Source organism: Gymnodraco acuticeps, unplaced genomic scaffold, assembly GCF_902827175.1.
Source record: "Gymnodraco acuticeps unplaced genomic scaffold, fGymAcu1.1, whole genome shotgun sequence".
NCBI lineage: Eukaryota > Metazoa > Chordata > Actinopteri > Perciformes > Bathydraconidae > Gymnodraco > Gymnodraco acuticeps.
The window spans coordinates 2117769-2137983 of record NW_022990398.1 but is presented as its reverse complement, the minus strand read 5'-3'; the positions used below and the strand labels follow the sequence as shown (position 1 = coordinate 2137983).

Sequence of the window (20215 nt, the reverse complement as noted above, 5' to 3'; positions counted from 1 at the left end):
AATCTATTTATTTATTGTGTTAAACCCTCTAATTTCCTAACACAACATCCAGGCCATGGCCTGCTTCTTCAATAGCTATGGCATGAAGACGGCATCTGTTACAGTGGATTACACTAGAGTGTGCAGGTGTACAGTGTAAAAATAGCAAAAGAAAGACACAGACACAGATGTATTCAGTAAAAATGTTTACTGGCACATTATAGTTGCAAATGTTATAACCATATTGTAGCAGGTATCACCCATTACATTGTGAAGTCTTGCACAGGGGGGCTGAATCTGTCTACCAGGACAATGTCCTCCCCTTATAGATTGCTTTTTTCATTGCCATCTGAGCCTCAACTAACAGCAACCAGCTAAAAAAGAAAAGAAACTTGTTACACCAGCATCAGGTGTGACATTCGTGACAGTTGCACACATTCAAATATACAAGAAGAAGAGAAGCAAGGTAAACATAGTAAAGCTGCAAATCAAATACTACAAGCTGCAGGCCTCCGACTCTACCAATGCTGCATTCGCCTTCAAGCTTCTTCTTTTTTTGGTATTTACACAATAGTGAGGAGGCACTTGTTGTGCCCGTGTATGCCTACAGGAGAGGTCAGGGGTATTAACTTGCATGTTCAGCTGTGAAGCATTGCTTAAAGCGTGGCCAGCAGCGAGGTTCAGAGTATGGCTTCACAACCAATATTAAAAAAGTTCAGCAGCACCCCCTTATGGCCATGATAGCAATGAAGGCAAATCCACAGTGGAGTCCCATCAGTGCAGTGGTTCTGAAATCCCATCCTGCCGTTTCCAAAGAAGGACACTAGGCTAGAGTATGATGGCTGTGCCTCAGCCAGTGAGAAGAGGTGCTGGAGTTGTGAACTGTAAATCAAAGCCATTCGATCACAATATCATCTGCAGGAACTGGGGCCACCTGCTGCCCGACGATCAGTCAAATACCTGCTGCTTTTCTGTGTCCTGATCCCCACTTTCACTCATACATCTCAGTCACGCACACAAACTTAATGAAAACAAATTCATAAGTGACATGACAGGTATCACAGAGAATGCTGATAGAGGTTTTTCAAACCCTTCAAACTGAGTGCTCTGCAGAGAATGGTATCAAACTACTGATTTCATTATTACATTGTTTAAGCATTGCCTGGAAAAATATATTTTTTGTATGTGTTCTGCAGGATTAGACATGTTTTAACAATCTTATCTTTAGTTTAAAAAACTATTATGTGACCAATTTAAATTTCCCTTGATAATACTTTCTTATAAATGTATGCAACATGTATGTTCAGAACTAATGGACATTATAATGCTAACCATAAATTACCAGCCCATTCAAATCACTGATTGTTACCATCTTAGCAAAATAAGCATCCCCCCATTGGAAACCCATTGAAATGAAGAACGTAATAAAAAAAAAAAAGAAAGCCATTTAAAAACGTTTAATATATAACTTTTATATAATGTATACTTAAACAAGACAATGTGTCTTCAGAAATTTGAGAAATAGATGGACAAAAAAGGAGAATATACAAAACAATGACAAACAAAAAAAGATCATGATGTTCCTTTAGTGAAGCTCTACGAGCAACCAACAACTCTTCCAGCACAATGGAATATAAAATGCTTGTGTTTAAAATGAACATGTTATCGTGTGTTGTAATGACTCAAAAGTATGCATATTTTCATTTCAACGTAACAAAACATCAGCTGGAGTTTTGATTAGTTCCCCTTCTGCGGGTTGAAGGTTGGTCATGCAGTGTTTAGTTGGATTGTAAATCTGCAGACTTTTTTTCCAAGACATACAACCCCAGCGATTGAAGTGCCTTTAACACAACAAGAAAAACACACATGAAAAAAGGATCTAAACATAAGATGTGGAATCATTTGAAGTGTTAAACGCCCTCCAAGTCAGTCGATTTTTGGCCTCATTATAAAGACTTAACGATTTAACTCTCATTCTTTAAATACGAGAACATTCAAACAAATATCTTTAAAACTTACACTGATATTACAAATAGATAATGAACAAAAGATTGGTTCCTAACTCTTCAGCAAGGGAGTGAGAATTACTGGATTGAGGACAGCGAATGGCTGCGTGCGTCTATATTGGTCTTTCTTTACACGTCGGGGAACTGCTGTGAAGTCTCTTTCTTTTTAAATCTTACTATCTTAAACACATATTGAAGCGACTGGCCTTAATGAAAACATACAGCTAGTTTGTCGTGAAGTCAGTCTGGACACTGTACTCTAAGGAAATGACTGCTTGAGTTACATTAATGCAGCTTTTAAAGCAACGGTTAGCAATGCATTGGATCCTAGTTTCTTTTCCTAAGCTCCAAGATGGTTACAGCAATCCTAAATCACATGCTTGTTCCCTTTAGAAAAGGCCATTGAGTGTGTCGCGTAGTGTCCTCTCTAGTTGATGTTCCAGCAATAGTTTGAAAACATGCACGAAAACAGACAAAAATTGATGGTTGAGAATCCAAAAAAATGGTTGTTCATACATCCTCCTGCACTCACATGCACATTCACCTGCTCATACATACGTGCAGTGCAAACACAGAAATGGCAACCCTCCTCCCCTTCCCCATCTCCCCTCTACTGTAGGAACGGTCCCACCCATGATTTGTAACAGCAAGTTCCAGAAAGAGCACTTGTTAAAAAAAGAAAAGAAATATGGCCTTACATTTAAAACCGTAACAATCGATGAAATAAAAATTTGCCTTTTAGCACAAATCTTTTTCCGTAATTTGATTATGCTTTTGTTAAAATGCTATCAAGTACGTCTGCGTATATATAGATGCAGTCTATGCATGGGTTGGTGTGTGTGTGTGTGTGTGTGTGTGTGTGTGTGTGTGTGTGTGTGTGTGTGTGTGTGTGTGTGTGTGTGTGTGTGTGTGTGTGAGCGTGGGTACAGCTGGTAGAGAGGTGGTACTTGCTGGCATAACCTGGTTTTCAAAGTGTCACAGCTTTGACGTGGTGCCCCAGTGCAGCGGACGTCCTGCAGGAGGGCCTAAAGCCCCCCCCCCCCTCCCCCCCAGAGACAACGCTGCCAGTCTCTCCACACAAACCTTCTGAGGTCAGTCATTCACGGCCCGTGTGTTCGTCTCATACTCCATGATCCCCGTCTTGTCTGAATAGCCAGGATATGTGTATGTGTGTGTGTGTGTGTGTGTACGTGCATTAAACACCCAATGAAAATGTGTCTTGTGCAAGTTTCTGTGTGTGTCGTTCCCCAGCAGTGCAAGTGTGTGTGTGTGTGTGGGATTGTGATCGTGTGTTAGCCTGCCTGCTTGTTTCAAGAGTCTGAGTGATCATTCCCGTATGCTGGCGGAGTAGGAGAACTGAGGGAAGTGCGTGCGCTGATCCGTGTCCTCTGCGTCTAAACTGTCAACTGGAGTATACAAAAGGAGAGAAGACGGAGATAAACGTGTTAACCCTCAAATAAATCCAAACTTGGAGCACAACAAAAAGCACACGATGTACTCACACTTGTCAGGCGGCGTTATTGTTATGGTTTGTGCTGTGAACTCATCATCAAAGTAACGCGTGTCCGTCTCCGATGTCACCTGGGGTTTGAACGGGGGAATGAGCTGAGGAGAAAAATACAATCGGTCATTTTACATCAAATGACATTCTATTTAGCTAAATGATAGAGGGCTTGATAGATCAAAAGTGACTTCAAATAAGTTAAAGCGGACCTATCATGCTATATTGTAGGGCCATACCTATACAAAACATGTCTGTGAAGTTCTTTGCTTAAAATACCAAACAGATCACCCATTGATTGTAGCCGTGATAGGTCCCCTTTAAATCAACCAAGATACAAAATAAAAACTGAAAGAATCATGCATGTATCAATAAGTGCTTCTGCATTGGATTCAAATAAGCCAAACATTTTTTACTGTTTTTATTACATGTTATGTTATATTGGCCAAGGTGACGTCATAACGGGTAGGTTACATCCTACAGGGCAAGATGTGTCCTGATATCAATGTGGAGCTTGTTCCAACACTAGCCAGGATAGCTTGTTATTGTTGTGTTTGTTCACACCCTGAACATCCTAAGAACTGCCACGTCATTTGTTTATTTCCCCGGAATCTCACCTTTTTCTCAAGAACATCCTGCCAGTTGATGGAGGAGAAGAACTTGTGGCTCATCACTTCTTTGGCATCATCTGGGCCGCCCCCGAGCCTGTAAACAAAACAAAAACACCATCATCATCTCCACCCACTCACCAGCTACCTTTATTTATACAGATAATTGTGCAAACACCGACGTTACAAATGTACACCGAGCACTTCTGCCGTGTTGTTCTGATAAATGTGTCTCATTTCCTCACAGGTGCTGGTGTTGGTAAGGCAGGCAGTGCTCAATGTACTAATTTTAGCAAGCTCTTCGATTGTTCCAAGAAACACTGGGGCTCGACAAAAACAACAATCAATTATGTCTGTGTTCATGGCCGTTGAAAACTAATCAAGAAGGAACAAAGGTTTAATAATGTGGTTACTTATTTGATAGCTGGATTTGTGGGGCCCCTGAGCACAGAAGAAGATTCAGGAAACTAATCGAGTGTTACAGACATGGTGCAACATCGCAGGAAGGAACGGTCTTTTTCTTGAGCTACACTGCTGCATCACTCTGTTTTTTACTATTATACAAATTGTAACACTGACAATGTTTGATTTCTCTCCATGTTTGCATGCTATAACGTTACACATACATTTGAAAAAACATTGTCATCTTTGAAATAAGATGAAAAATAATGTAATGATTTTTAAAAGAATACATACATGTCCACTGTATGGCCGGCTTTTCTTTTACACTAGCATACCAATATATCTACTTTGATGATATGTTGTGCTCAAGCTAGGGCTGCTCAATTAATCGTATTTGAATCGCAATTACGATATTGGCTTGCAACGATTATGAAAACAACATAATCGAAATTAAACGATTTTTATTTGTCTATTTTTCTTATTGGTTTTTTAGTTGAATTATACTTAAAGTTCAGGGTAATCAACAGTTAAAAACATACTGTTCACATTTCTTTTTCAATAAATGGATGTTTTCAAAGTAAATGGATAATCGTTTTTAATAATCGTGATATGGTTTTTGCCATAATCGAGCAGCTCAAGCTATTTTTAAACGCTGCCTAATACAGTGACATGTCTTTGTCTCTGTTAAATGGCTTTGGTAAAACGTGATGTTTACAGAAAACTGACCTCAAGAAATGTGTAGGAGATTAAATGACTAGCTTTAATATAACGCAAGTTTTCATTTTGGATAAATATCTTTGTGCAGAGTTGTGAGCCTTTCGCACTACAGATAATCGTGAGACTCATTTTGATCCTGATTATCCAGACACATTGTTATATTTACTAAATGAGGGTTTGATTCCCACGGTGTATGGCCTAGCTGCTAACCACACACACCTTTGTTTGGGATCCTTTTTGAGCAGGCCGGCCAGCAGGGCCTTGGCCTCAGGAGCCAGGTTCTTGGGGAAGCGGATCTCCTCCATGAGGATGAGCTCAAAGAGACGCTCGTGGTCCTGGTTGTAGAAGGGCAACCGCCCACACATCATCTCGTACATCACCACGCCCAGCCCCCACCAGTCCACCGCCCGGCCGTAGTCATTGTCCTCCAGCACCTGGCAAGGTAGAACATTGAAAGAGTTGAGAGAAGAGAGGAATATCATCAAGAAACTATTTTTACTTATTTTCTTTTAAAAAACTTTAAAAGTCCTTGTTTTTTTTATTATCTGATGGGCTAGTAGGCAAAAAGCCCCCCAAAACAACAACTAAGGTCCGATTTACAATAAAAAAGGTTTATATTTAGCCGAATCATGTAATTGTGTTTCTGTTTCTTTAACTGCAGTTCACTTCAAAAAAGATAATGGCCTTTCAATAGAGATGTATTTTTGGAAAAGATTGAGAGAGCAGACTTTCTTCTCCCAGGAACCTGTTGATTAGAAATGCTCTGTAGGTCAATTCACATTTCCTAAGTGTTAGTATGCTCATTATAGAGCCACCAGCTCTCCCAGCTGAACTACTGTTCATACAGCTTGTTCCCTTAGTGCCCCACGAGGCATCAACAAAGTAGCTCCAAAATGTTCAGACATGAAACTACCGTCCTATCAAAACTTAGATTCCATAGAATAGATTGCATCACCTGCATGGCTTCAGCGTATATTTACATAGACATGGTGACAGAAACATAATAATGTGTGATTCCTCAGCCGTGGTGAAGTTACCTCTGGTGCCAGGTACTCGGGGGTTCCACAGAAGGTTTTCATGGTGGCACCGTCCGTGATGCCCTCTTTACACAGACCGAAGTCTGTAATCTTTATGTGGCCGTCCTTGTCCAACATGAGGTTCTCCAGCTGTGCAGCGAGAGATTTAGTTTACAGTCAAATTATTACAAATATTCCTTCAGCTTGTTTACTAATTGAATACAATACTGTCATACACTTTTTCACCAATGATTTTCAATGACTTCTCCATGACCTTTACCTAATTTTCCATGACCAAAGAAATGACTCATTCTCAGCGGTACCACTGAAACATTTTGATTTTAACATGGTAAGCTGGAAAATAAGGTCTGCATATGAAACTTGTTGTGCCTATCTAAAACAAATCAAACAGTAGGCTTACTAGCTCCTACAGACTAAAGCCACTGGAGACTAGAGGGCGTGATTGTAAAAATCTCTCACCAGCAAAATACCTCGTCAGTTAAATGCCATTTTACGTTTCATTACCATACGATACAGTATTTATTATCGTTATAGTATTACGACGATTAGATCAAATATAAATTATATTTGATGCAACTTTGGTTACATTTCCATGACTTTGGGAAAAATATTGTTTTCCATAACTTTTCCAGGGCCTGGAATTTGCATTTCCATGACTTTTCCAGGTTTTTAATGACCGTAGGAACCCTGGTCATAACAAGATCTTACCTTTAAATCCCTGTAAACTACATTGCGTGAGTGTAGGTACTCCAGTGCTGACACTATTTCTGCACCATAAAATCTTGCTCTGTCCTCTGAGAACACTCTGTCTCGTGATAAGTGAAAGAAGAGCTGAAAAAGAATTAAAAAAGAAGGAACAGGAGTAAGGTCATATGTAGGTGTATTAACACATCGGACACAATAGTGGGCCAGGAGAAAAATAGAAAAAACTTACTTCTCCACCATTTGCATACTCCATCACAAAGCATAGCCGGTCATGAGTTTGAAATGCATATTTTAGTGTCTGTAGAGAGGGAAACATATTTTAACATCCTGTCAGTTCCTTCATTTAGTAAAGTGCAAAATAAGGCAACAGTACCAGCACTAGAAACTCACCGTTAGAAAGGGATGCCGCGTATTTTGGAGAACTCTGCTTTCTGTAACAGTGTGTGCCACTTCATCCTAGAGGAGTACACACAAAGTTACATTGAGTACATGCAAAGATAATCAAATGTAACATTACTGTTCAAGAACTCTGTGAAGTCTAGATATTACTGTGATAGGCACTTACTTTAGCAATGATGACTTCTTTGCGGAGGATTTTCATGGCGTAGTACATCCCCGTGGCCTTCTCCTTCACCAGGATAACTTTACCAAATGTCCCTTTTCCCAGAAGCTTCAGATAGTCAAAATCACACATGTTCTGCAGAAAACACAATTAAAGAAAAACATGTATTAGTGCACTACATATGCTGTGTCCTAAAACAAACACACACACTTATTTTGTGCAGATGAGATACGACATGCTGAAAATGTATTCATATTTCCCCGGAAATCACATAATGAATCCGTTAAGTCACATAAAAAAAGACACCATGCAGAGATCAGAATCGGATTTTTCTGACATTTGCCCTATTGTAGAATAAAATACAAATTATTAAACAAATATATATATTTATATAAAACACAAGTATAAGTAGTAAACTAAAAAAAACAGTTAGATATCACTGTAAACCTAAGAAGTGAAAGTAATATGTACAATAACATTTTGTAATTGTTTAAAGTCAAGGAATGAATATAGAAATGCTTAATGTTTAGTTTGTTATAAGTCTCCTACATATAAATAATCACAAAAAACATAATTACACAAATGTTGCTCTGCATCATATAAAGGTTGCTTCACCCAAAAATGTTGAGAAAGATTTAAAGGCTTAGCGTTTAAACGAGTTGCAAACCCTCGGCTGCCAGGCTCAGCTAGTGCAAATACTGACCACTTTTGTGCGTAGTTTGGACACAGCAATCTCCATCTCCTCCGTGCCGCTGATGTCACTTGGTGAGCCAAATTTAATCTCCATGGGCTCCTCGTCGTGCTGCTGACTCTTCAGGCCGTTTGCCACCGCCTGGATCGATCGCATCCACTCCTCCCTGACCCCGAAGGAAACACACATTACTGTTATCAAATCAAGCCATGTCTACATTGCTCTGAATATAAACATCTGAATTGGCTACTACTACTACTACACTGTGTACCTGAAGGTACACAGTGTAGTAGTAGTAGTAGTAGCAGCACTGATGTTTGTTTTGTAAACTCTTTGTACTCCGACAGATGGTTCAGACGTTGTGCCAAAATATATATCTTAAAAGGAAAAACAGGAGTCTAGCGGCCTACATTTGGGAAGTAGAGGATAATCTGGGGGGCTGCTGGGATTTGGGCAGAGCCGATTTCAACAAAATGTGATAACGATTGCTTAGGTTGGGGGGGGAATAATCATGTTTAATCTGGAACTGAATTCTATTTCGAGCAGGAGGGTATTTTCTACTCTTGCAAAGTAAAATGATTTCTTAGTATTGAGGCCTTTACGAGTTCTATTCTCAGCAAATGAGGATGTGGTAGGGTTTAGTAAAACATAGGGGAAATGGTGTTTCAACCATGAAAACAGTTATAGAAAATAAGTAAATGAGACTGTCTAAAATATATCTGGACTATTTACATTACACACCGGGGAGAGGACACCAGACCTTTAACGGCAGACTACCTTCAAGCTACAAGTAAAGTTACATCTAATTATATAAATAATGATATGCAAATAAAGCACAATGTCTGGCAGAAGAGTGCCTTAGACTGAGTAGAGTGAGTGAGGCAGAGAAGACGTGCCATATACGTATTGAGGATAATAGTGGTATTTTACATGTTCATTTGATTAGCTAATCTCAAAAAGCCGCTAGCCTGATTGCAGACTCTTCTAAAACTTTTTTAATTTAGATTTTAATTAATTGTATTTATTCAGTCCTGTGTTTATTGACTCTTTTGGCATTTAGTGTTTTTATCAATCGGTTTAAGGACTGGGAGGGGGGTTAGTAATATTTGTTTTGGAGCACCCTTTGTGCATGACAATTGCTATATAAATAAAGTTTGAATGATTGAAAACAAATGTTCATCATTGCTGTTTTATTGTATGTTTATATTAATCCGGTTTTTCAGTGAAGACTGTTTCACATGTAAATGAATGTGAAATATACTGGTGGCCAACTACAGGTGACTCACATTTTAATAGGGTTTTATCTTCAAAACAGACAGAAAAGAAAACAATAAAACTGAAATGAATGTGTTTTACCTCTCCTCGTTGCTGTCTACATGGAAGGTGCGCTCGATAACAGAGGTCCATTGCAGGCATCGAATGACAAATGTGTTGGGCCTTGGGCGCTCTGTCTTCATCAGCTGGCATTCTGTAAGCAGAGACACATCAGCCAACACTGAACAACTCAAGGCAGCGACAACTAAACATCAAACCACTTCTCGGAGTTTAATCCGCCACTTATTTGCCAGCAAGATGGGAAAACCGACCTGCGACAGAGAAGTTGTTGAGCGGTGGGAGGCTGTGGTCACTGGACACCTCGGGCTTCTCTTTGTAGCCGATGAAGGATCCATCGCTCTTTAAGATGAAGTAACGAGGCCGCCATGTTTTAATGTATTCACCTGGAAGACAGACAGATTTTGATCCAAATCGGTTTTAATGTTTGACACCTTGCTCCTGTGTTTGTCAAAATATTATCACAGTGAGGAGACTCCAACTTACAAGCCAAAGAGGGAAGTATTTAATAATAAAAAGGTATAGATTTTTTATCATACACTATTACATTTATGTCAACCCAGATTATGGATGGTGAACACAAGGGGCCCCCTTACCTCTCTTGTGGAGCCATCCCTCTCTCACAACACTGACTTCATTCATGCTGGGGCAGAAGACTGTCTGCGTTGGGAGGGGCTGCAGACAAGCTGGTGGAAATTGTGCAAACGGTTCCTATTGGTCAAGTCCCTGAGAGTGGCTCAGATAAAAAATATATATCATGTAACACCTGCAGGAAAAGGAACAGAAAGAAATACTGTAAATGCAGAATACACGGGTGTCAAACTACCTATAAAAGACAAAAACAATGCTAATCGTAGCACGGCGTAACTTTGACATGTGACTACAACTCACAAATACAAACAATGTTATTATTCTTGGTGACTCAGTTTGGACTATTTACAATTTATGGCTGTACAGAATAGTTTGAAGCTTCAATAATAACATTCAAATATGATTTTCTATATTTAACATTTAAATGCTGAGCAGCTTTTGTGAGATAAAGATTAGGCTACGATAATATTATTAGTATTATACTATTTATAGAATTATATGTTGAGGCTGCGAAGGATTATATCAGACGAGCATTGATCCAAACATTTTCAATAACTCCAGATCATTGTAGGTGAGACAAACATATCCCTTATAGCCATTCACTTTTGACATATAAACAGTTTTTTTTAAATGAGGCCTGAAGAAGGTTTGAATACAGCCAGGAAGGGGGAGAAGAAGACAAAGTGAAAGCATAGGAAACTTTCTGTGTATTGCGCTTGATGCCTATCTAAGTGTTGTCACCACAGCACTGCGCTTGAATAAATTCCTCACCTTCACGCACTCCGTTTCCTTGAAACACAACAACGAAAAGTGCTGACATCTGCAAGTCTGCTCACAGCCTTATATCTGATCATCTGACACTTAGGACAGTGATATCCAAAACAGGACTAGCATAATGACTATAATAAGATCTCATGCAAATCAGAGATGCAGTGTCAAAATACATCTAAATGATATATACAGTACATTATGGGAACTATACAACTGATATAACCATAAGCTAAATCTCTGCAAAGCGCTGTATTTCTAATGTAATAGCCTCCCACAGCTCTTGCTGAATGTGTGTGGAGAGGCCTTGGTGATCCAGGGTCAGCCCTGAACCAACAGCTTATGTTAGATAATAGGTTTAACAGAATTTCACAATATTTCAGTGAAAGTGACGGGGTTGAATATTACAGTGCATACAGTTACCAGAACACAAAGCCTGTTTGAACTGCTTTGTTTACAAAGATAAAAACAGATAAGGGTTCCCACGACTTCAGACTCTGTTATGACCATCAGAGGTGCATCCACGGTTGTTCATAAATGTACTCATTATACAAATCCCCAAATCTGAATGGCTAAAATAATACATAGTACGTACTGCTATTTGAGAAATATGAAGCACAACTGCACGTTGTACACCAATAAGCAGTGTTGGAAGAAGTACTCAGATCCTTTACTTAAGTAAAATTACAATTACTATTGTCTTAAGATACTCCACTACAAGTAAAAGCCCTGATTGCACAATGTTACTTCGGTAAAAGTATGAGCATTTAAATGTACTTAAAGTACAGAAAGTACTCATTCTGCACAATGGCCTCATAATAATATAACATAGTATTATGAGCTTAATGTACTTCAAGTATCAAAGCAAAAGTAGTACGTACACGTTATGCATCATATTATCTTTAGACAGTAATATTCTTTTTAATACATGTCAGAGTATTTTAGAATTGTATGTGGACCAAATACTGTGTAGATTAGTAGTACAGTACTGCATTATAGCATATCGTGTGTTTATATGCGTAGTGCGTACAAAGTAACTTTTAGAGTAAGTAGAATAAGTACAAGTATAAAGTAGCAATACATGGAAATACTCAAGTGAAGTACAAATATATCATAAAATAAAGTAAGTACAGTAATAGTAAATAGTTACTTTCCATCACTGCCAATAAGTGACAAAGAGGGCATCTAATATCTAGTCAAGCGTAAAGGTAATTGTCTTCATGTAACGCTACTTGAGAAAACGTTTTTTTATTAAGCCAGTAAAAAGCAATACTTGACATTGCTACCCAGTTAGAATATTAACACAGTTAATCAATATCTGAAAAATTACATACCTAACCCTACCACAAGCTTCTCCGCGTAAACATTAACGTAGCGTCAACACATCCTCATCCTCTCAGCGTCACATTTGTAGCTACTAGCTAACTGAACAAGAGTCAACACACGTTACAAGTCCAAAGACGGGTCAGATGACTTTTGTATGTTAGCTTAACAGTAAACAAGTTGCCAAAACACTTAAAATAAAGCTGATGAGCTGTTTGGCCAAGTGGTGCGACAGACAAGCAGTGAGGACACTGACCATGACCGCATTACGACCAAACAAGGCAGCTAGCCAAAATAGCTTTCAAGCTAACAGCTAGTTAGCATATCAGTTAGCAACTTGCGCTACTTCTCCTCATTACCTTACTATGTCTTTCCTTACCTCGACTTCAGCGACAGAAATACTCCCAGCTGGTCTGCTCTTGAAGAGGCTCGGAGGTAGGCTGTGTAGAGCTCTCACCAGTTAGCACTTGAAGCGTGTGTGTATTGAACTCTGTCAATGATCACACAGCTAAGCTGCTCGCTGAGCTTGTTTTCTTCCCTCACAACAACAGCGTCGGCGACGGCGTGCTTTGGGTCTGTTGCTGCTGCAGTGGCTCACTGAAGCGTATTGAAGCCAGCGAGAGAATAAAGTCCACCGAGCGCCTGAACTTGATGGATATTTATGTCGAACACGAGTACATATAATGTCCAACTCCTGGGCGGATAAAAACCCCTCTTTATGGGTTTAATGTGGTTAGTCGTCTGCTAAGCGTGGAAGGAAGCACTCCGTCCCAGGCAGACAGTACAGCAGCCCTGCAGACGCACGCAGCAGGAAGTGACGTAGAGGCCGGAGAGGGTCCACTGGTCCACTGCACCTGAACAGTCTGTGTGAAAGTACATAAAGTACCGCAACTGTAACCTTAACGTCCACACAAAGCTGCTGGACAGATTCTCTGACAGATAGGCACTGCGAATAAGGTTTAGAAAGTCGTGTAAAGTGTCCTGAAGAGGATGTTGTTAGCCACCTTCTCTTTTAACCCTGATCCTAGCAGCAATATTTGACATACATGACTTATGTAAAATACTTTTTTTCATTTTAATGGGGTGATACAAATGGATATTCAGAATTCCCCTTTGTAAAAAAAACATTCTGTTCCAGTAAAATATGAACATTATTAATAAAGTAATGCCTGCTTTGCATACGTAAACATTTCCTTATTGTTGGTGCAACTATTAACATTTTGAACCCATTTCCTGTAGTGTTATTCCCCTTAAAGCAACAACATCGTCAAATCCAAACAACACAGGAAATACAAACTGGGGACAGCATTATAAAATACTGTACACAACAACCATTATAGAAAACAAACTTGCAAACAATATTACTTGTGTAATAAATGACATCTGAAAACGTATTATTATTATTATCCTATTTTTGGAGGCAATAGCTTGCAATACTTTAAATGAGGTATCATGGTAAACATTTACTCAATTCGTATTTCTATCCATTAAGTTTAAAATGGCAGACTTGAGAATATTTGAATCAGGGGTTTTAAGGACCCCAATACATGGTGTTTTATTTAAAATAACTTAAAAGGGTAGTATTAAGGTAAATCCACTCACTGTTTCATAATAAAACTGAAAGTTACTTTGGATTTGAACCTTGTTGAAAGAACTGTCATACATGTGTATATATATACATACTTATAAAGCATTGTTTGTGAAGTGGAGAGATTAAAGAAGTGCAAGGCAATTTTATAAATGTAACAAATGTTTATTATACAGGAATCATTTACAAAAATGCTTCTTTGGTACATCATATGAATCTTGTGCCTAAAAAGAAAGAACTTTCCGTCAAAGAGCTTTATTTTTGTTGTCTTTGTTGCTTTCTCTGCAGGTAGCGTGCACGAGCATCGCCGACAGCAGTTTCGTTGTTTCGCTTTTCCAGCTTCTTCATTATGTCCTCAGTAGAAACCTCTGAAAAAAGAAGAATACATGTATTATGTTATATATGACTTAATTCTTCAGACACGGAATTGTAAAACAACCAAATGGCCTTTCAATCCACCCTGTACAATAGGTGGACCTTTAACTTGATTATTTAATCAAATGGGACCATAAACAGGAACCATTAAGCTGTAGAAATCACACATTCAAAACTTATATTAAATGAATTCTGGAAACCTGCTGGTCTTTTGGCTGCTTCCCTGCTCTCCCATTTCTTCATCTCCTCCTCAGTCACTTCTTCTCTCGCCACACTGCTCAGCTCATAAACGTCCACTTCATGAAGTTTAGGTAATAAGTCCTTCACCCACTCGTATCGAATAGGACACGCCGTCCTGACGTACATCCGCGAGGTCACCAGCACATCGTGGAAGATAATCCAGTTCAGCTCACCCTCCTGGTCAAACAGCTGAGAGCAAAGAGGGATAATGATCAAAGTAGGAATTCAGAGAAAAGGCATGAAAGTGGTGGTTCCAAAAGTATCCTCAATGAAACTGTGTTTTATTTATAAAGATATTCTTAGAAGTAGTTACCGATGAGGCTGGATGAATGTGAACCATGGATCCGTGACCGTCCATTGTACAGAACACCTTTCCAATAGACCTATGTTGGGGAAAGAAACATTTAACTGAAGATTTTTTCAAACACAGCTAATGTTACATTACTAAGAGATAATAAAGGAATCCCAAAGTAGAGTTAAATATAGATAATGTTAAATAAACATTGGTGATACCTTCTGGCGACGTTGGTGAAGTATCCTGAGCACAGGCATCGTCTGAAGAGTTCACTCTTGTTGCCGTCAAATGTTTCTTCAGGGAAATCTCTCTTCTGAAAGAGAACAAAAGTCACACTTAAATGAATGTGTGATGGCAAACAAACTAAACCATTCATAAACTACAGAGTTAAATATTGGACCATCACAGCTATCTTCAAAGAGCTCCATACAAATAATGATGCAACACTGATGTGTGGAGCAAGCATGATATATCACAGCTAAGAATAAAATAGGCAGGATTGCACATTTGTACATTACAGCAATATGAAGGATCTAATAAAGCATGGGCACCATTCAGTTAATGATACTGTATGAAAATGAGTTGTGTAAACCTGTTGGAGCCGGAGGAGAATATCTCTCAACTGAGTCTCCACACTGAAGGCTGACTTCAGCGCCCTCCAGTGGACCCAATGATCTTTACACCACTCTGATGGTCTGTCACTGCAAGAAGCAAGAGAAGGCTCACACTTACAGAAGATATATCATCATGCAGTATAACGTCATGAATACATTGCAAGTAGGAAACTAACACTGACATTTCTGACATATAAATAATGTATATTGTGGCATTAATGAGTTATCTACCTGGATTGACACGACTGAAACACACTGAGGAGAGTGGCGAAGTCGTTCATACTGCCGCTCTTGGCAGCCAGTGCTTTGTGCTGTTGATCTGCCTCCTTCTGCTTCTCCGGGTGGCCTGCAGGCAGGAAGAGAGTCGTCACACCACACCTCCTGACACATTATATACATCTATAATATCTGACACTTCCTTTAATATCACCTAAATATTATGGATTACAATTATTTATTTTATATTTCGTTAGCTCTTTGTATTTTCCCGCTTGTAATTTTTCAATAGAACACTTATTTTTGCACTGGGACTTCACCATCAGAAGCTAAACACTGTGCAATTCACCTTTAATATTGTTGTTGCTAATACCCCGCTGTATATATTGTAGTATACATGTTTTATCTTTTAGTAGCAAGTGCATATTTTTACTTTATATAAATATTTTTATTCAATCGTTATAGTTTAACACATGTTTATACAAATATATATATATATTTTTTTATTTAGTTCCAGTGGACATTTTTACTTTAACTTCTTATGTGTATATGAATATATTTATATTGCACATCTTTACATATAGGTTTATATACATATTTGTATTCTATTATTTTATTTATTTTATTCTATCTCAAACCCCATTACTCCCAGGATAAATCTATATTGTTATTCAGAATTGTTTTTCATTTAAAAGCTACATGTACTGACCTGGCCTGATGAAAATGTTCTCCACAGACAGCATGGCGGCCACAGGCAGCAGCAGGTCCTGGCAGCCCAGCGAAGCGGCTTTGAGCAGGGCTCTGGTGAGGCCGGGATGCAGGGGGAACTCCACCATCAGCTCCCCCAGCCGGGTCACTCTGCCTCTCCTACAGCCAGCACACCACACAGATAAGGCATGACATTTCATAGAGAATTACTCAATCCCAGTAATGCGGAGCGTAGAGAGTCCACAGGTTTTCCCACTCACCTATCGATGGCATCAAATTGGTAGAGCTGTTTTAATGCCTCCAGAATAAACCTCTCCTCTGGACAATCCGGATAAGGAAACCTTAAAATAAATCAAATCATTACAAAATAATAATAAGTATTTAATTGGACATTTGATACACCTGATTCTATTGTAAATGTATATCGTTTATTTATTACTGCATTTTACTGGCATCATTGTGTCACTTGCAATATTTTATATCTATTTCTTTTGAGGTCTTATGTATATGGTATGTTTCACTGTTAGAGCCTGGGACTTAAGCTTTTAATTTGTAACAACTACACTGTAGCTATCATGAAAGGACAATAGAATCTTTGAATATTTGAAAAGGTAAAACAAAACGAGCATAAAGAAATGATAAGTATAGGAAATAAGACAGAATAACCATACCTAATGACATCATGAACACCCAGGCACTTGAGGGTGAGAATCACTGCGGTCAGACTCGTCCTCTGGATTTCTGGCACTGTGTATTCAGGCATGCACTTCTCCCAGAATTCCTTGTTGTAGATTCGAAAGCATTTCCCGGCTGATGTTCTTCCAGCTCGGCCTGCTCTCTGCTGAGCCTCGCTCCTAATAACAACAACAACAACTTTTAAAAAATGAGTCTGCAAGCTTTCATAATGGCATGGGTGTCAGCAGGAAAATTGCTTTTAGCAGGTTTGAAATGACATGTTAATTATTCCAAAACTCACTTTGAAATCGGCACCACCTCCAAGATATCCATGCCCACCCGTGAGTTGTGGTTGAGCTGCTTCACAAACCCGCTGTCAATGATGTACCTTTATGGGTAAAGATTTGGATGATTATATATTTTGCGCAAAATATTTTAATGATGTTATTAGACACACAAGTATTGTTATATATCTGATAAATGCTGCCATGTTTTCAGCCAATAAACACACTCACTTTATGCCATCGATGGTGAGAGATGTCGCTGCGATGTTAGTTGCCACTACACACTTCCTGATTCCTGGAGGTGGGGGCTGAAAGATCTGCCTCTGCTGATCTATGATGAGATCAAAAATAATAGTTAATTTGGGGAAACAAAATATATTGAATTGACTTGACAATAAATCAGATGTATGTATTTACCAGTGGGCATGGATCCGTAAAGGGGCAAAATAAGAAGGCCCTCCACGGTTTGGTCCTGCACATCGTAGCGGTAGTCTATAGACTCAGCTTTTTCATACAACATGTCACAGGCGCGCTCAATCTCTGACTGCCCTGTGATGTGACACATGGAGAATTTAAATAACTCAATGCCTCAGGGTTAAGTTGTACTGCGATCTTAGAGCTTGATAGTTATGACTGACCTGTCAAAAACACAAGAATATCCCCTGCCATTTCACTGGTGTGCACATCAAGGGCCACTTTTACCACCTGAGGAGCAAAAAAGAATTAAGCTATAACAACACATTTAATCTTGAATGTTGAGGTATTGTTGTAAAGTTTCAACTTTGAACCATGAATGAAAAACACCTAATGTATGCTGAGACTCAGTACCTCTTTCATATAACCAGTGCTCTCAAAGTCTTTAGGTCCTACAGCAAAACCAAATGTGCTGGTGACAGGGAACATCCGCCCAGGAATAGCAAAGACGGGGCAGTCGCCAAGAAAGGCGGAGAGTTTGTCAGTTTCTAAGGTGGCTGACATCACCACCACCTTCATAGGAGAAGCCCGGCCCTTGGGGGCTTTGGCGGGGTTAGAAAACCTTTTCTTCAACAGACCCAGGAGAATATCCTGCAACGAATACAAACTCTTACTACAAGTGCAGATTGAAACATAGACAGAAATAACTACATTTTGTAAGCTAACAAATGTCCCTTTGGAACTCACTAAAAAACACATCAGATGTTGTGTCTCCCTAGCATGTTTGAGCAATTGATAAATACAATGGTTTTTTTATTATACATTATTTGTTTTAAATTGCTCAACATAATGGTATAATAAGTAAATAAAGGATAACTAAAGGAAATGGAATTAGGATAAACAACAACATCTTGTTCTTCTTTAAGAGTTTATAAGGTAAAGTGTCTTAATATATTCATTAAATTCAGATAAAATAATTAAAATAGGATTGGTGTAACCTTTGTTATTTTATATTTATGTATGTTCAAATCTACCATATCAAATGATTATGTTAAAATTAATTATTATATGTCATGTCATTTTTTTAAATTACATTTTTGATATTTTGATTAGTTTTACACATTATATAATCTTAAAGTCATACATTAATGTTAAACATCTTGGATCAACGTCATATGGACTCACTGTGTTGAGGCTGCGCTCGTGGACTTCATCCAAGATGACCACGCTGTACTGAGGAAGGATCGGATCAGCCAGGATCTCTCGGAGCAGGCAGCCGTCTGTCATGTACTTCACCTCCGTGCTCTGGATCAAACACAGTCACAGTTTCATGTCAACAAATATTTAAAAGAACTACATTGTAGTTTATTCAGGGTATTTTTGCCTATCTCACCTCTGATGTGCAGTCATCAAAGCGCACTTGGTAGCCAACCTCTCTACCCAGAGTGCATTGCATCTCATGGGCGACCCTCTGGGCCACAGTGATGGCAGCCACTCTGCGGGGCTGGGTGATGCCAATTTTGCCATCTTTACAAAAACCTGCAAAACAAGTAAGAGGAAGGGGTTCACCTTAGTGCAGTGGTCTCATGTGTGACCGCTGTGTTAATAAATGCCAGACACTTTTTACACAATTTTGAGAGTATGGGCTATTTTTCTGCCAAAATATGTTTTTTTTTTAGACAACTGTAAATAAAGTACACATTTCGTTTTGTATTGTACAACAATTTGTTTCTTTGAATCTGTAGATGTATCCTACAATCAGCATTAGTGAAAGCCTCTCTAATACACATTTGAAAAAATCATCAGGGGAAGTTTGACAATGTATGTAATTTTTCAATCCATAACTTTAAAGGACAATTTGTCAAACATATGTGTCTTTTTTCTCATAGCCTACTCTGAGCCAGACATCTTCGCTTTAGCAGTAAGGTACTAACATAAAACAACATTCCTTCGCATTTGTATTGCAATTATACATTTTTACTTTGCATTGCATGTTGATGTTTTTTTATTTAACATTTAAACCCTTTTTAGAAGTAGTGTATCTCCCCTTAAACCACAAATCACATGTAAATGCTGTCATCTAACTTTAGAACTTTAAAGATTGTTACATAGTAGTTCTGATCTATGTAGTGTCTAGTGTGTGCATTAGCAATAGTAAACCTCATATAACCACAGAGGAAGCAGCTAAAAGACAGCTTACCAGCTTGATGAAGGTACTTTGGAAGTTGTGTGGTTTTCCCGCTGCCAGTCTCACCGGTGATGACCAGAAAAGGGCTGTCTTTGACGGCCTGAACCAGCTTGGCTTTGTGCAGATAGATCGGCAGGTTCTTCGGGTTATTTTCTTTCGGGTCCAATCTCGTTGATTTGGACATAATAACAGACAACTCTTGAGTACCTTTACCCGCAGAGAACAGTGTGAGGAGCTGAACAGTCAAAGCTAATACCGATGTTTATCACCCGGTACACGGTTTAGTTGGAGTTATTTGCCCACTGACGGTTTAAAACTTTACAAAATTAAAGTTTCTTTCACATTTCTGTGTGTCGTTTCAAAGACGACACGCTCGCTGAACAACTTCCGCAAACT

At 38.9% G+C, this 20215-nt stretch overlaps 2 protein-coding genes across 4 annotated transcripts; both read right to left on the bottom strand.

The window, feature by feature from the left end:
• Window positions 1–170: 170 nt before the first annotated feature.
• akt2 (v-akt murine thymoma viral oncogene homolog 2) lies at window positions 171–13034 on the bottom strand. Of its 3 annotated transcripts, XM_034224680.1 has the most exons (15): window positions 12602–13034; window positions 10137–10306; window positions 9795–9926; window positions 9565–9676; window positions 8221–8374; window positions 7521–7652; window positions 7346–7411; window positions 7185–7253; window positions 6959–7081; window positions 6251–6379; window positions 5433–5647; window positions 4104–4191; window positions 3488–3590; window positions 3287–3391; window positions 171–1820 (listed from the first exon to the last, which is right to left on the bottom strand). In XM_034224680.1, the coding sequence occupies exons 2-14, from the start codon at window positions 10180–10182 to the stop codon at window positions 3312–3314; spliced, it is 1449 nt and encodes a 482-aa protein (XP_034080571.1). In that variant the 5' UTR covers window positions 10183–10306; window positions 12602–13034; the 3' UTR covers window positions 171–1820; window positions 3287–3311. The 3 variants fall into 3 exon arrangements, with proteins under 3 accessions (XP_034080571.1, XP_034080570.1, XP_034080569.1); XM_034224679.1 differs by having other exon boundaries at window positions 171–3391; window positions 12582–13034; XM_034224678.1 differs by having other exon boundaries at window positions 171–3391; window positions 12602–13033.
• A 920-nt stretch (window positions 13035–13954) lies between these two features.
• dhx40 (DEAH (Asp-Glu-Ala-His) box polypeptide 40) lies at window positions 13955–20201 on the bottom strand. The gene is made up of 17 exons (XM_034224715.1): window positions 19832–20201; window positions 19025–19170; window positions 18817–18936; window positions 18046–18282; window positions 17856–17922; window positions 17635–17766; window positions 17449–17548; window positions 17235–17321; window positions 16930–17112; window positions 16519–16599; window positions 16260–16417; window positions 15566–15680; window positions 15313–15421; window positions 14939–15033; window positions 14739–14808; window positions 14386–14614; window positions 13955–14178 (listed from the first exon to the last, which is right to left on the bottom strand). The coding sequence occupies exons 1-17, from the start codon at window positions 20001–20003 to the stop codon at window positions 14066–14068; spliced, it is 2214 nt and encodes a 737-aa protein (XP_034080606.1). The 5' UTR covers window positions 20004–20201; the 3' UTR covers window positions 13955–14065.
• Window positions 20202–20215: the final 14 nt, after the last annotated feature.